This window comes from Merops nubicus, unplaced genomic scaffold, assembly GCF_000691845.1.
Source record: "Merops nubicus isolate BGI_N331 unplaced genomic scaffold, ASM69184v1 scaffold47639, whole genome shotgun sequence".
Lineage (NCBI taxonomy): Eukaryota > Metazoa > Chordata > Aves > Coraciiformes > Meropidae > Merops > Merops nubicus.
The window spans coordinates 27131-41900 of NW_008629736.1; the positions used below are offsets into that span (position 1 = coordinate 27131).

Below are 14770 nucleotides of genomic sequence, written 5' to 3' on the forward strand. Positions count from 1 at the left end.
GACAGGTTTTGAATAATTAGCTAAACGAGAAGCAGGGTTGCAGTGGCAGACCTTCCAGGGAATGGCAGCTCTATTTTGTCTCCTCCATGGAGTCATCCTAGCCAGCAGAGAAGGAGGGAAGGTCTTGTGGCTAAAGGCTATGCCTAAGAATTGCTACATTTGGCTCTGCTAGTAAATTGCCATTGTCACTTGCTGAAGTTGTTTGGCCACCATTCCTGATAAGGAAAATGGTTCTGATGTGACAGAAGAGCTTGGCTTGAGTTTTAACTATATACTGTGAGAGCATTTTGGGGTAGAAAGGCTTGTGTGTTGGTCATATCATCACACTGTAAACTGTCACTTGAAGCAGGGGTCAGCTTGGTGTGTCACAAATCACCTCTCAGGTTTGTAACTCTCTCTCTCCCTGTAGGATAATGAAGAGACATCTGACTTTGCTGTGGATGGTCTTAAACAAGTTATGGCTGTCAAGAGCCGTGTGGTGCTGCCTTATTTGGTGCCAAAGGTACAACTGGAAACAAATTTTAAACTTCATAATTGTGCTTTTTCCTGTACTTGCTGCCAGTTTTCTTTGGACTGATTGCCAAAAGGAAGAGCACAGTTTGAAATTTTCTTCTGATTTTGTGCTCAAAACGTTGTTGTTTGGATTGTGGTGCATGTTATACTTAAAAACTTCTCATGTTGTAAATGAAGTGAGATTCCTGAAAAGCTGAAAAAAACCTTTCTGCTTGTCTTATTTTTTTTGGTGGGTTGTTTTTTAGCTGACTGCTCCCCCTGTGAACACCCGTGTGCTGGCTTTCCTCTCAGCAGTGGCAGGGGACGCTCTGACACGGCATTTGGGTGTCATCCTGCCTGCCATGATGTCTGCACTGAAAGAGAAGCTGGGCACCAGTGAAGAGCAATTGGCAAGTAGCACAGCTCAGCTCTTTGTTATGACAGGTTGCCTGAAGATAGAGCTTCGGGTTTACTTCCCAGCACAGAATCTGTGCTCTCCAGATGTACAGATTGCATGTTTTAATTCAGTCCATTAGCTTCTTCAGGATGAGTCTTTTTGCCTGGTGGCATATTGTGAGTCAAAAAACGTATGCTTTCCAAATCTATTTGTATCCATATAAAAGTCTCCTTGGCCTGCAACAAGACACGATTCTCAGTTTACTTATTCTTGGAGAACTGCCAGAGTGTCTAGTTAACTTTGTATTTATTCTTGGTTTAGGAGGCTGTGAGATGAAAGGGCTGAAGGGAGGCAGTCTCCTATTTTGCATGCAGCACTCTTCCTGTACTGCCTTCTGAAACATCTGGTCTTTGGGCTCTGGAGAACATCCTGGAGTTTGGGATTGTGGGTAGACATGTGCATAAGTTGGTGAATTAGGAATGTTAGTGACAGAGTCCTGTGACCTGTCTGCTGTAGATGCCCATTAGCTCAGCTTCTAGCCTGGAGTCTGCCTGGAGATCTCTAATGCAGCCACAGACATTCTTGTAATTAGTGTTATGACACACAGCATTGAAGTACCTGAATCAAAAAATTGTTATCTGACAAGACCTGCAGTCTCTGACAGGTAAGACTGGAGAGACTGAGCTACTCTAATTTTTGTAAATTAGGCCTTCTGCAGCTGGAGAGGGACCTGTGCAGCAATGAGTTCAGCAGAGCTTGGTCACTTGTTAAATTTTGAGAGCTGGTTATATACCTGTCTCTGCTGCAGCTGATGTGACAGCTATTAAATGAGAAATTATTAGCAAGTGGGATATATTGTAGTATTTCTCTAAGAGATAATGCTGTCGATAACATGGGGGAAACCTGGGGCTAAATCTGTCTTGGTTCTGTTTGAGAGTTAACATAAAATTAATTTGGACTCTTCAGGAGATGGCAAACTGCCAGTCTGTAATCCTGTCCGTGGAAGATGATGCTGGACAAAGAATTATAACTGAAGATTTACTAGAAGCTACCCGCAGCCCTGATCTGGGAATGAGACAGGCAGCAGCTGTCATTCTGAACATCTACTGCTCCAAGACAAAAGCAGACTACACTGGTCATCTCAAGAGCTTGGTTTCAGGCTTGATACGTCTATTTAATGACACCAACCCTGTTGTTCTGAATGAAAGCTGGGATGCACTTAATGCCATCACCAAGGTGAGAGGAAGCTTAAAAATGTTACAGTGGTAAAGCCTGGGAAGGAGAAAATGGGGATAGCTGATAAAATACTGCCTAAATTGAACCTTCTGTTCTGATTGCAGCATTTGCAAATGTACATATATTTTACAATGGTTTGAGAGTTGCAAGAGGAGTTTGACTTAATCTTGTGAGTGAGGAGAGAGGGAACAGGTGTCTTCTCTTGACACACCTGAGAAGAATTCACAAAGAATAGCTGGTTGCTGCCTTGCCTGATCTCTGTTTTACTCCACTCTCCTGCAGAAATTAGATGCTGGGAACCAGCTTGCTCTCATTGAGGACCTGCACAAGGATATCCGGATTGTAGGGAACGAGGCCAAGGGCGAGCATGTGCCAGGATTCTGTATTCCTAAGAAGGTAAGGGATCAGAACGAGCGTGGATACATCACAGCCACCATACCCCACCTTTTGGGGGAGCTGCTTGACATGACGATGCAGCAATGACTGTTTGAGCATTCCAAACCTGGATGTTGGAGGGACTTCTTGTAGGTTACTGCTCCTCTTGAGTTACCCTAGAGAAGACTTTTTTTGTAACAAGATCTTTGACAATTCTGTTATGCGTATAAGTCATGGTTGCTGGCTGCGTTTTTGTGGGGGAGTAATGCCGGACTTGTGTGCCAAATTTCTCCAGTTTAAAAATTCCCTGAGCTGCCACCACTTCTCTCATAGCAACTGGCTTAGTAAGGCGTAGATGCATGAAATCAAACCAAATAAAAGTAGCTCTGTGAATGTGGAAGCAGGCAGCTGAAGGTCAACAGGAAATTGAGAGAAACTCTCCTAAGTTTGTGCATCTGGGGCATAACAGGAGCAAAAATAAGATACGTATTTTTTGCATCTTAGCTTCTAAGCTGCCTTATCCAATTTTCATCACAGGGAGTGACTTCCATACTCCTGGTGCTGCGGGAAGGTGTTTTAACTGGTAATCCAGAGCAGAAGGAGGAGGCAGCAAAGGCCTTAGGGCTGGTTATTAAGCTGACTTCTGCAGAAGCTCTTAAACCATCTGTGGTGAGCATTACGGGGCCACTTATTCGGATCTTGGGAGATCGGTTCAGCTGGAATGTCAAGGTGGCTCTGCTTGAAACATTAAGCCTTCTTTTAGCTAAGGTAAGAGTCAAAGTAATTGTGGTTTGTGAATGTTTCCATGGTAACCTTCAGAAATATTTGTTGCTGTTCCTGTAAATACAGCTTGGATGTCTGCTGGTGTGGACTGGGTATTTAGATATGGCACTATGACTAATTTGTGTTCTCCCAGCTGCTGCTGGCCAATGCTTGAGTCACTGGGCTTCTTGGAAATATTGCTAAATATGGATCCCACTTTCAAGTGATTAAAAACTACCATGTAATTAATCTCTCTTGTGTCCACCATTTTGATGAACTGTTAAGTGCCAAAATTATCTTACATATCTGAGCTTTTATTTATTGCTCTGTATATAAGAGGCTGTTCATGATAGTGTAAAATTTCTCAACAACTTTACCCTTGTATTTCAGCATACAAAAAGTAAGATTAGACTTGAAAAGGTTAAAGGTTTTGTGGTACAGTATTATTTCATGTTGTGCCAGTTCCAGCAGTGTGTTAGATGTGAGTAAGGGCCGTTTGTGGTAGCTCGCTGCTAGAGAACAGGTCGCGCTGCTTTCAGGCTTTGATTTCTAGCCACCATTTCAGACTCAACTGCACCACTTTCTGTTCTTTCATCCCGGGTATAGGTTGAGATTGCCCTGAAACCATTTTTGCCCCAGTTGCAAACAACCTTCACCAAAGCTCTACAAGACTCAAACCGTGCTGTTCGCCTCAAAGCGGCCGATGCCCTGGGTAAACTCATCGTCATCCACGTCAAAGTGGATCCTCTCTTCACGGAGCTGCTGAACGGGATTCGTTCCAGTGATGACTCTGCCATCAGGTGAGCTGAAGGTGGTACCTCCCACCTTCCCTGCTTGTTGAGGAGGAAAGAAAGGGCTAGAGTGGATGAACAACCCCCCAGTTCTGAGGTTGAGATTTATTTATGAGTGAAAGCAGTTGTCTTAATCAAGAATTGTAAGAAAAACCCCATGTGGACCATGGAGACTTCCAGGATCAGAAGCTGAGCTGTGACAGTGTATCAGGGGAGCACTGTGTGGTACCTGCCCAGGGCTCCTCTCTCCTGCACACCCCAGCAACCCTCTGCAGCCCACTTTCAGATGTAAGACTGCATCAGCTGGCAGTCTGACCTGGAGTAATGCAGCCCTTCTTGTATCTGAAGTGCACAAGTCCCTAAGAAATTAACTGCCTAATTTGAGGATTTTTTTTTTAATGTTTGAATAGTCAGAAAATATTTAAGTTTTAGCAGAGAGACGCAAGTACACAGCCATGGAAACATTCTCTAGAATGGAGTTTTCAGCAGTGCCCAGAGTGTGTCAGTCTCCTAAACTGGAGTGGCGTTGCTGTAATGGGTGTGTAAGAAACCGTGGCGGGTATCCAGAGCTCAGCTGCTTCTTTAGGGTGGGGGGGAGAGGCAGTGTCTGACTGCACCTTGTGATCACTTCTAGGGACACGATGCTGCAAGCCCTGCGGTTTGTAACGAGAGGAGCTGGTGCAAAAGTAGATGCTGCAATTAGGAAGAACATCAGCACGGTGCTCCTAGGGATGCTGGGACATGACGAGGTACTGCCGCAGCCAGCGGCCAGGGATCCCTGCTGTAGCCAGCCTTTTCCTTCAGTTTAAAACCTGAACTTTCTAACAGAATTATATTCTAAAATAACTTGCAAGGGAAATTACTAACGATAGAGTGGAAAGGAACTTACATAAGGAAGGGTGTGGTTGCTCACTAAAGTGAACACTGTCTGTAGGATCGATCTCATTGGAGCCTTGTAGTGTGTTAGCTGGAGTCAGGTGCAAGAATGAGAGATCCCCAGCCAGTCACTGCTGACTCTGAAAATCCCCCACTTCCACGTTTCCTTAGCAACTGTGTTGTGCGTTTGACCTGCAGCTCCTCACCAAGGTGTTTGAGGCAGCTCTGAAGTCAGGATTTGCTTTTGATCTTGGAGAAAATCTGCAATACCTTCACTATATGCACATATATGTGTTTGTAGGCTCTCAGGTGAGGTTTATCATTTAGTGTGAGAAGTTTTTCAGGTGATGGTAGAGTTTTCTCTCAAGGAGCAAGAAGCTTTTCAAGTACATGGTCTTCTGTATATGGCAGATAGCAACATTATCTTCTGTGAGATTAAAGTTAATCCTCTAGTTAAATTTTGTCCTTGTGTCCAAATCTGTGCAACATAGACATGCAACTGTTAGAAGAATTGAAAAATTCCCTCTGGATAGTACGTTTCAGGGTGAAGAGGTACAGTGTTGGAGTGGTCACATAAGCCAGAACAACAAAACCCAGGAAGTTTTAAAACAAAAGTAGTAGGAGTTTATCACAGATAAGCTCAGCTAGAGACTGCAGGAAGTAATGCTTATGTTCTAGTGAATCTGAACTCTTGTGAACATATCTTTCAGAACATTCACTTTCATTGTGTGACTTTTCCATTCAACAAGTCAGAATTTATATAAGGTCTATAATTCTTTAGTCTCTGCTGGCTTTTTTGACCATGAATTTGGCTTTTAAGTTCCACTATGTACAAGAAACCTTGTGAATTGACAAATATCCAGAGGTAGTAAGAGTGAAATACTACTAACAATTTTTATCTCCTCCTCCTTTTATTATTTTATATAATCTTCTGTCACCTGCTGCTCTTGCTCCTTCTCTCTGATGTGTACTGAGCTCAGCTGGTGTTGCTCTTTTTTGGGTAGGACGCCACCCGCATGGCCTCAGCTGGCTGCCTGGCCGAGCTCTGCGCGTTCCTGTCGGAAGAGGAGCTCAGTGCCGTTCTCCACCAGCACTTACTGGGTAGGTGAAGCTGCTCACAGCGACTGGGGCTGATTCTGAAAGCAGGGGAAGATGCCTTCTTAGCTATTGGTTCAGGCAGACTTTGTGACTGATTACTTAGGTTTCTCCTCTTTATCTTACACCTGAGTTTCTGCTATAGATTTTTCTTGTGCTTGTCTTTGTTCCTGGCTGTTCATTTGTGCTCTTGTGAGCACACAGGTGGTAGTTGTGGTTTGGGGATACCCATACTTTTTTTTTTCTGGATTTGTTTTCAAGTGAGTTGATGACAGTGCCAGCAAGGCTGAGCAATTGCTAGTGCTGGCACAGAGAGGACAGGAGGTGACAGGATGTTCAGGCAGGGTGGACAGGGTCCTTTCTTTGATCTTAGACTGGCTTGTGTCAGTTGCAGACCACATCTGATGGCTTTGGATGCTTTTGGAGAATTAACTAATTTGCCTCTAAGTTAGGTAAAAGCATGAATTTTGTAGGAAGTCATAGTGGTTGGGAGTGCCATGGGATTAATCTCCTCTGTGGGATTAAAAAGGGGATCTGTTAGCTGGTTTCAAATTATGGATGACTGTTACAATTTGAGTCAAAGCTTTTGTAATCCTGGTGCCAGACTCCTTCATGCACTAAGTGTTGTGGGGTCGATTACATGTGACTGGGACCAGCAGAAGTAGCTGGGTTGAACAGCAGTCATGTGCTTGTGCCTGGTTTCTGTATCTGCCCAGAAGGTGTTCTGTCTGGTAGAGGTGTTGCTTTAGCACTGGCTGTATGGCTTTTGGGGAGGACAGTGGAAACAGGGCATTGCTTTAGACACTGCTTATTATTTCATTTTATGGAAGCGAGTTGACACACTGACCAAAGCTCTCTTGGAGGAAGAGGGGTGGATAGCAGCAGCCTTGCTAGTCTTCTTTTCTGTCGTTTGCAGCGGACATCTCTGGCATTGACTGGATGGTGAGACACGGGCGAAGCCTGGCTCTCTCTGTGGCTGTCAATGTTGCTCCTAGCAGGCTGTGTTCCCCCAAATACTACAGCAGTGTCCAGGAGATGATCCTCAGCAATGCCACTGCTGACAGGGTGAGTTCTGCCTGACGACGAGTGAGTTCTGTGGGAAGTGCTTGTTAGGAGTCATCTTAAAAGGCGTGCAGGTTCCATGTTACCGAATGGAACAAAAATCCCCAAGAGCCATCTGAGGAATCTCCCTTGGCTAGATGCAGTTTTTAGAGTGAAATTACAGAACTGTTCTGATTCTTTGAGCTCTGATCTCTGTGGAGATGAGGATTAAATAATCTTCAACTGCAGAGTAGCTTTCCTCAGGAGTAAATTACACTTCTGTTTCCCTATTAAATTTCTCATTCACAGGCTAGGCTTGCAAGAATTGTAAATATTTCATTTTAGGATGAGGGTTTTAAATCTAGGGTTGAATGAGTAACTTAGTGTAGGGAACCTGGGGGCTTTGTGGGTCTTGCTGCCTTTTTACATGGAGTGCCCAGTTGCAGTATGATTTTTTTTTAAAAAAAATTGTTTTACTCATTAACATTACCCAATGTTTCCCTGTTTTGCATGCTATATACTTTTTTTGAGAGAGCAGTTTAGCCTTCCACAAAAGCTTATCAGGCCATGAGCCTCGTTCTAAGGGCTGTTGAATTCTGCTGTGGTAATACCAAATTTTGACTTTATGTTGAAGATTCCCATTGCTGTTAGTGGCATCAGAGGGATGGGCTTTCTTATGAAACACCACATGGAAGGAGGAGGGAGCTTGCCCCCAAAGCTTTCCAACCTCTTTATCAAGGTAGGACCTTGTAAGGTAATTACTTGGCATTGTTCTCTTGTGATCTGAGTCTTTGTATGAGCTAACTCACATGTGGCTGTCTCTATCCAGTGTCTGTATGGTAAACCAGTGTGAAAACAGAAAGCTCAGTTGCCTTATCCTGGGAAGCTCTAAATCCCCTGATCCCTGAAAACTGAGGTGTGTCTGTTTGTGGCAAAGTACAGACAGAATCACTTTTTCAGTCTGCATTGCAGTTGGGGATACAATACTGTTATCCCTGCTGTAGCATGGAGGTGTCACTTTTGATCTTCCTGTGGTAAATTTCAGGTTTACTTCTTAGGAATTCAGTAACAAACAGTTAAGGGAGAAGCAGAGGTGAGTGGGGGAGAGCTGTCACATTTTTAGGGTGGCTAAGGGTCAAAGGGCCTTTATTAAAATTGCATCATATACCAACTCCCACTAGGTTTTGCTGCAGTACTTCCACAACTGGGAGGGAATAGCTCCAAAAGACTGAGATTAAAGAAAGTACTGAAGTTAACAGTTTTTTCAGTTCATATCTATTTAAATATTTTAGCTCAAGATTCCTTCCTTTGTTGATTGTTCTGGTTTAATATCCTCCATGGTAGACAGGATCTGCATTTTGCACATTGGAACACCTGGATGTTTTTAATGTCTTAGAAAAGGCAGGGGAAGATCAAATGAGAGGGGTACTGCTAGAGCAGAACTGCTTTTTATTTTGTTCATCATCTTTATTGAAAATAAAAATGTGTTACATTTTCAGGTTTTACATTTCTTTGCAAATTACTTGGAAAGTTACTTGTCTCTCGTGTAGCTGGGAGCTGAAAACTGTTTGCTTTTCTTCTTAAGATTTTAAAAATACTTCAATTAAGGAAAAAAAATATAAACTACTGCTTTACATACCTGTTCTTGGTGTATCTGACTTTAAGTCCATCATTGTCTCTTGCAGTGTCTTCAGAACTCCTCCAGTGACATAAAGTTAGTTGCAGAAAAGATGATTTGGTGGGCGAATAAAAACCATCTTCCCTCACTGGATCCTCAGACAATTAAACCAATTCTCAAAGCGCTTCTGGACAACACAAAGGACAAGAACACGAGTGTGAGAGCCTACAGTGACCAGGCGATAGTCAACCTCCTCAAGATGAGAGCTGGTGAAGAAGTGCTTGAGGTACGAGAGGGAAGAGAATGCAATCATTGGGAGAAGGCTGCAGCACATTGAGGCTCCAGGCACAGCACTTTACCATGTGCAAAGCAACATCTGGCAGTCTCTTAGGGGACATCCCTGTTTGTATTTAACCCTTTGTCACTGTTCTCATGCTAAGCCTTGGAGAATTAAGCAATACTGACATTGCACAACCTTCTGCTGCAGTGCTAATAAAATCCAGGTGTTTAACATACCTCCCCTGTTTAACACAATAGCCTTGCTTCCAAAAATGCCATGAGGCCTGACTTTGGCTAGGACTGCTGGCTTGTTGCTGCTGTCACTTCTATGGTCCTACTACAGCATTAGTGCTGCTACAGAGAATATTTTGGGATGGACTACTTTGTTCATCTGTTTCCAGACCTCTTTTCTAAGTCTCAGCTGCTTTTGGATTGTTCTCATGTCTGGAATCGTAAAATCAAATGAAGGGATTTTGGTGTGTTTGAATGATTTTAAATCAATACAGCTTGGAAGGCACTTACATTTATTTTATTTTGAATGTTATGTTGTAACAAGTTGGTGATTGTATCATCTTCCTTCCACAGTCGGTGTCCAAGATTCTAGATGCTGCCAGCTTGGAGCTTCTCAACGAAAGCTGCAGGAGATCCCTGAAGAAGCTGGCTGCCCAGGCTGACTCTGATGAACAGATAGATGACACTATACTGACGTGATGGTAAAGCTCTGGGAGACAAGACAACACTGAACCAACCGCTGCATCAGCATTTCAACTCCAACACCTACCTTAAATGTTTTCATTTTTGAAAATGTTAATTCTGATGGGATTTCATGAAAAGGACTCCCAGAGAGTATTTTAGTATCAAATATACCAGAATAGCCTTAATTAGACCCACATTAGCTGAAAATTGAAAATTTGTTCCCCTTTTTGAAGCAGATAATGTGCAAGAAACAGATATAGTAATCAATACTGGTAAATTGTGGCCCGTTGTGAGATGTGGCTAGAGCACATCAGGCTTAATCTCTGGTGACACTTATTTCCTCTCCAGGGTCTGTGCAAAACCTCCAGTACTGGCAGTATTGTTGGTCTTTTCCACAGCCCCTATGAGGCAGGAGCAGAACTCAGTGAAAGCTGAAGTGTATTGTTTTTGTGTACTGCTAACTTGCTGCTTGTGACGGTTCTGAAGACTGAAAATCCCTGTAAAACAAAGTATTTAAAATAGCCTTAGAAATCACAGATGCAGAAGGGGGATTAAATGCAGCCTGTTTAAAGAAGGAACGTTTAATAAAGGCTCTGAATTTGATCCTTCTGGTGTAAGCTGTTCTTTTTACAGATTCATTTGTCAACAAACTTATACTGTGGTTTACTTTTTGGACCTGCTTTTTCTAGGGCATACAGTTTGTAGAGTAGATAGTGCTGTAATCTGTAAAAACCTCTTGCAAAACTGAGGCAAGCTGGGCTTTAAAACCAAGGTAGAACTGACATTTAATGAAATTTGTAAGTGATTACTCTTATTAATTTTCAAAGCATTTTTGACTTGGCTTTTCAGTTACTCAGCTTGGGAAAAGTCCTCTGTTTTTATGCCTTGACAGGCTTCACAAGTTACTTGGCAATTCCAGATTTTGGTTTTTTTTTGTCAATGACTTGTATTGCTCCAAGAAAGCAGTATTTTAGTTTACCTGGCCACATAGACCTTTTTTTTTAAAAAAAAAAAAAAAAAAATAAATTAATTTACTAGTATCTGTTATGCCACTTGATGGAAAATAGTGCAAATCTTGTTGCAGAATGCAGATTTTTAGAAGGAAAAATTAACTTTACATTCTATGTACAGTAATATTTAATCTACTTTATTAAACTACACAGAAAGTGGTTGCACTGGAGAAGCCAGAGCATTAAGATTTGTTATTTCAAAAGGGTGGGTGGTGTGAGGGGGGGGAACCTTCCTTGCATGTAATTGGATAGCTCAAACCATGACAAAGGGAGGAGAACACAATACTACACATCATAACATTTGAGAGCATAAAATCCAACCACATGGGAACACCTGTTCTGCTAGAACCAGTTTGCTAATTGCTGTGGCAGGAGCAGGAAGAGAGAAACATTTTATCTTTGCCACACTAATGCCTCAAATAGTGAAGATACAATCGTAGTAGGTATTTGGGAGTGATGTGCTTTGTTCTGGGCAAACCTGTCAAAACATTCTTGATGCTATGTCCTCTGCCAAGATGGGCTGTAGCTGGAACACTGTTGGAAGGGAACTGTGAAAATCACCTCTCTTACCCCTTACCTAAGAAAGACTTGGCTCCAACAGAGCCATTCCTGATTTCCATACAACTGTTTTTTATAGCATTGTATGATGGTGATTCTATAACCTCTCTGTGCCACATATTCCATTATATAAACTTTTCAGACTATCAGAGCTTACCTTGTGTCTAAAAAAAATCATCTTTGCTGCTACTTGAGTGCATTGTTCCTTGTCCTGTTCGTCCAGTGAAAATAGTTCATTTTTGCAGCAACCCCATCATTACTTCAGTGTTCTTACACCTGGATGAAACAAGTTTAGATTTTCTAAGTATTTTCTCATAGACTTTCATGTTTTCTAAACTTACACTGCTGCCCACTGTATTTCTTCTGTTCTGATTCCTGTTTGCCTCCTGGTGTCCACTGCTGGACCAGGTCTCCCTGGGGAGAACGTGACTTTGCAAGCCCTGCATAACAACTGCTGTCTACTCCAGCACAAGGTCTGGGTGTTCTCTTTCTGCAACAGCACAGTGGTGTTGACCTGTTCAGTTTGTGATTAACTATGAAGCCAAGCTACAGAATTGCTCTTTGGCTATTTATTTCCAATTTTGTACTTGTGCAGTTGGCTATTTCTAAAAAACCTGCAGTACTCCCCAGTTGGAATTGCTGAAATTACATTCTACTTATTTCATAGCATCTGTGTTCAGAGGTGGGTTTTAATTCTGATTTTTTGCCTTCCAAATTACTTGCAAATCTTAGAACTCTGTATTTTACACTGAATTGGTAATAATGAAAGAGTGAAAACTCAACTAAATGCTCTTAAGGATTTGGCAGGCTCAGTGCGCTGGGATTAGTTTCACATCTGATGAATTAGCTGTGTTTGGGGATAACAGAGGAACAGCAGTTAAACCATGCAATGCAAGAAATTGTGTACTGAAACATGCAGAGTTTTATGCCATTCAAACCCTACTAAAATAGGTGGCAAAAAGCTCTGTGGTTGTATTGGAATCACTCACTTCATTGTAGACAGGAAGGAAGAGAAAAATGGCAAGTTTCTCTGAAGAATGGCTGCTTGAGCTCTTGCTCATGGGCACCTTGGCTTGCCTATTTTCTCTCAGATTCTAATTAATGCTCCACATAAACATGTGAAAGAAAATTACAGTTAAAGAGAAGACCTTTTAAATGCATTTTAGCCAATAAGTCCTTTTGTTCTTAAGGACATTTCTATGATTGGTTTTTCCATCTTACACAGCCACAAGTGGAAAAACTCATTGGCTTTTCAAACACTGAATTTCTGCACTTACTTAGATGTTTCTGAGAGGGAAGAATAAAAGGTAGGAGCTTACACTTACTGAGAATATGCTGATTTTTCAATTACACCAGAGCACTGAATTTGGATTTTGATAGCTACTTTTCACTAAACTATTTATACACTGCAATATAATACATCAGAGGTAAAATACTTGCAGTTTTTGCCACAACATGAGATCTGATAAATTGACTGTGCCAACTTGGAGAGTAAAGAATTCATTTTTTTTTCTTCCTTTCAAATGTCTTGAAAATACCAGTTGTCAGTAGAAGGTAATTTTTCCTCACAACTGACTGTAATAACATCTTTGAACTGTCAAGCAACTGTCTCTGAGTGACAGCTGAACTGTATTTCAAAAAGATCAAAAACTCATTTATGAGAGATGTTTAAACTTACATGGTGCTAAAAACCCAATGGAAAACTGACAAATGTGAAAGCGTAAAATATTAATTTTTAGGTCACAGTTTGGTACTGTCTGGTGTGTTAGGTAATATAATGCTTTTTGCATGATGAAGTTTTAGGAGCTTAAAAATAAAGGTAATAGGAGCTGTCATTTTGGGTTTGAGCTGGTGGTTTGTGTGCTGGGTCCAAGGGCACTGGGCTAGGTTTGGGCTAGCTGCAAACCCTTTTCTAGCAGGGTTTCTGGGAGCTTGAGGCTGTTAAATGACACAGCCTCAGGTCTGCTAAGACCTCAGCCTTTCTCCTGCTCCTCAGCTACACCCATTTGAGGGTAATGTAGAATGAATGTGGTGTTTTAAATGCTTGAGCTGCAGAGTGAGTATGTGCTGGAGGTCTTCTAAATGGATTTCAAGATGTGTGGGACTTGGCAGGCTCTGAAGGCTAAGATACTTTTTTGAAGTTTGAAATTAAGGAAGGTTTATAATTAGCCCCATTGTCCATCAAAATTATTTAGAGGATGCAATTTTCTGTGCTAAAAATAAAATCCTCAACCCAGATACACTATCTTAGCCACACCAGGTTGTTTTGTTTCCAGATGACTTGCACACAAATAGGACAAATATAACTGTGGAACCATTCCACAATATAGGAAATCAGAGTTGGTTAGAGACAATTACCTTAAAAAAATATTCTTATTCCTCTTAACCAAACCCTATTGCACAGATCCAGAGGAAAGAGTCCATAGCTTTTGGGTCTATGTTACAGGAAAAAGCAATACTGCTAAAAAACTCTGTCCTTCTCTAAGAATATTCACTGGTCACAGCAGAGCTGTGGCTGGAAGGCACACCTGGGTTTAGCCTGTGCTCAAGGCCTAGCTGAGCAGACCACGCTGCTCCAGGCACTGTCCAGGCAGGCTGGACTCCACAACCTCCTGGGCAACCTATTCTGGTGGGTGAACACCCACCCAAGGTCACCACCACTGGGCACAGTGCTGACATTCCACTGATTTCGAGCTTGGGGTCCTACCAAAAGGATCCTCAAAGTAGGTGCCTCCTACTTTTTAAGCATCTTCAAAAGAACTAATTAGATTCTAATTATTGAAAGCATTATGGATTGGTATTTTCAAGTTAACTGTCCTGGATGTCTGTGTCATCTTTCCTTTGACTGTAAGAGTCTGTGTTCTTCAGTGCTAATACAGCTCTCCCAATTTGAAAGATAAAAGTATGTTAATGAGATACTTGTGTCAATAAACTGTAAACATGGTTAAAATTTTAAAAAATCAACTTTAACTAAATAACCATGTCAATGCTAAACTAAATTACTTTTAAGATAGATGTGATACCTAGCACGTTGCCTTCTGTTACTCTTTTTATGTATGTGCTGAAAAGCCTTAATAACTGGGAAAGGAAGTCATGAGTAATTTACACATTCTACACAAAATCACTGCATTGTTTGATCTCAGGAGTTCAAGTACCCGTGAGAACCATTTTTTTTGTTAAATAGAGATAAAAGCAGCACTCTTCTTCTGCCATGTCTCCACCTAGAAGAGGAGATACCTCAAAAGTGGACACAGCCTTGCAGAGTTTGCCTAGTCAGGATCTGTGGGCAGAATTAACTGGGGCTGGGTGTTGGGTGATTGTAACTGCAGATGGGAGCTGCGCATGGGGCAGGTGCAGCTGCCTCTGCGTGTGAGGCCAAGGCCCTTCCCGAGCCACACGCAGGCACATCTCTGGATTAAAGATCCCAGGAATCTAATTCCAGCGTGGCCCGAGCGGCCAGGCCTGCATGACACAGCAGGGCACCGATCCCTTCGCTGCGTGCTGCCCTCACCTACAGGCCGGGCTCTGCTGGGAGCCGCTCCCG

The 14770-nt window shown here is 42.2% G+C and overlaps 1 protein-coding gene across 1 annotated transcript in view; it reads left to right on the top strand.

Moving 5' to 3' along the window:
* Nucleotides 1–10275, top strand: part of GCN1L1 (GCN1 general control of amino-acid synthesis 1-like 1 (yeast)) — a gene marked incomplete at its 5' end in the record, with an annotated part of 36181 nt that extends 25906 nt beyond the window's left edge. The window contains 12 exons of the mRNA XM_008947048.1: nt 410–502; nt 759–902; nt 1856–2125; nt 2408–2521; nt 3038–3268; nt 3869–4062; nt 4688–4802; nt 5934–6030; nt 6941–7089; nt 7700–7804; nt 8751–8969; nt 9548–10275. Of these exons, the coding sequence (XP_008945296.1) occupies nt 410–502; nt 759–902; nt 1856–2125; nt 2408–2521; nt 3038–3268; nt 3869–4062; nt 4688–4802; nt 5934–6030; nt 6941–7089; nt 7700–7804; nt 8751–8969; nt 9548–9673 (1857 nt within the window). The remainder of the gene's footprint in view (nt 1–409; nt 503–758; nt 903–1855; nt 2126–2407; nt 2522–3037; nt 3269–3868; nt 4063–4687; nt 4803–5933; nt 6031–6940; nt 7090–7699; nt 7805–8750; nt 8970–9547) is intronic.
* Nucleotides 10276–14770: the final 4495 nt, after the last annotated feature.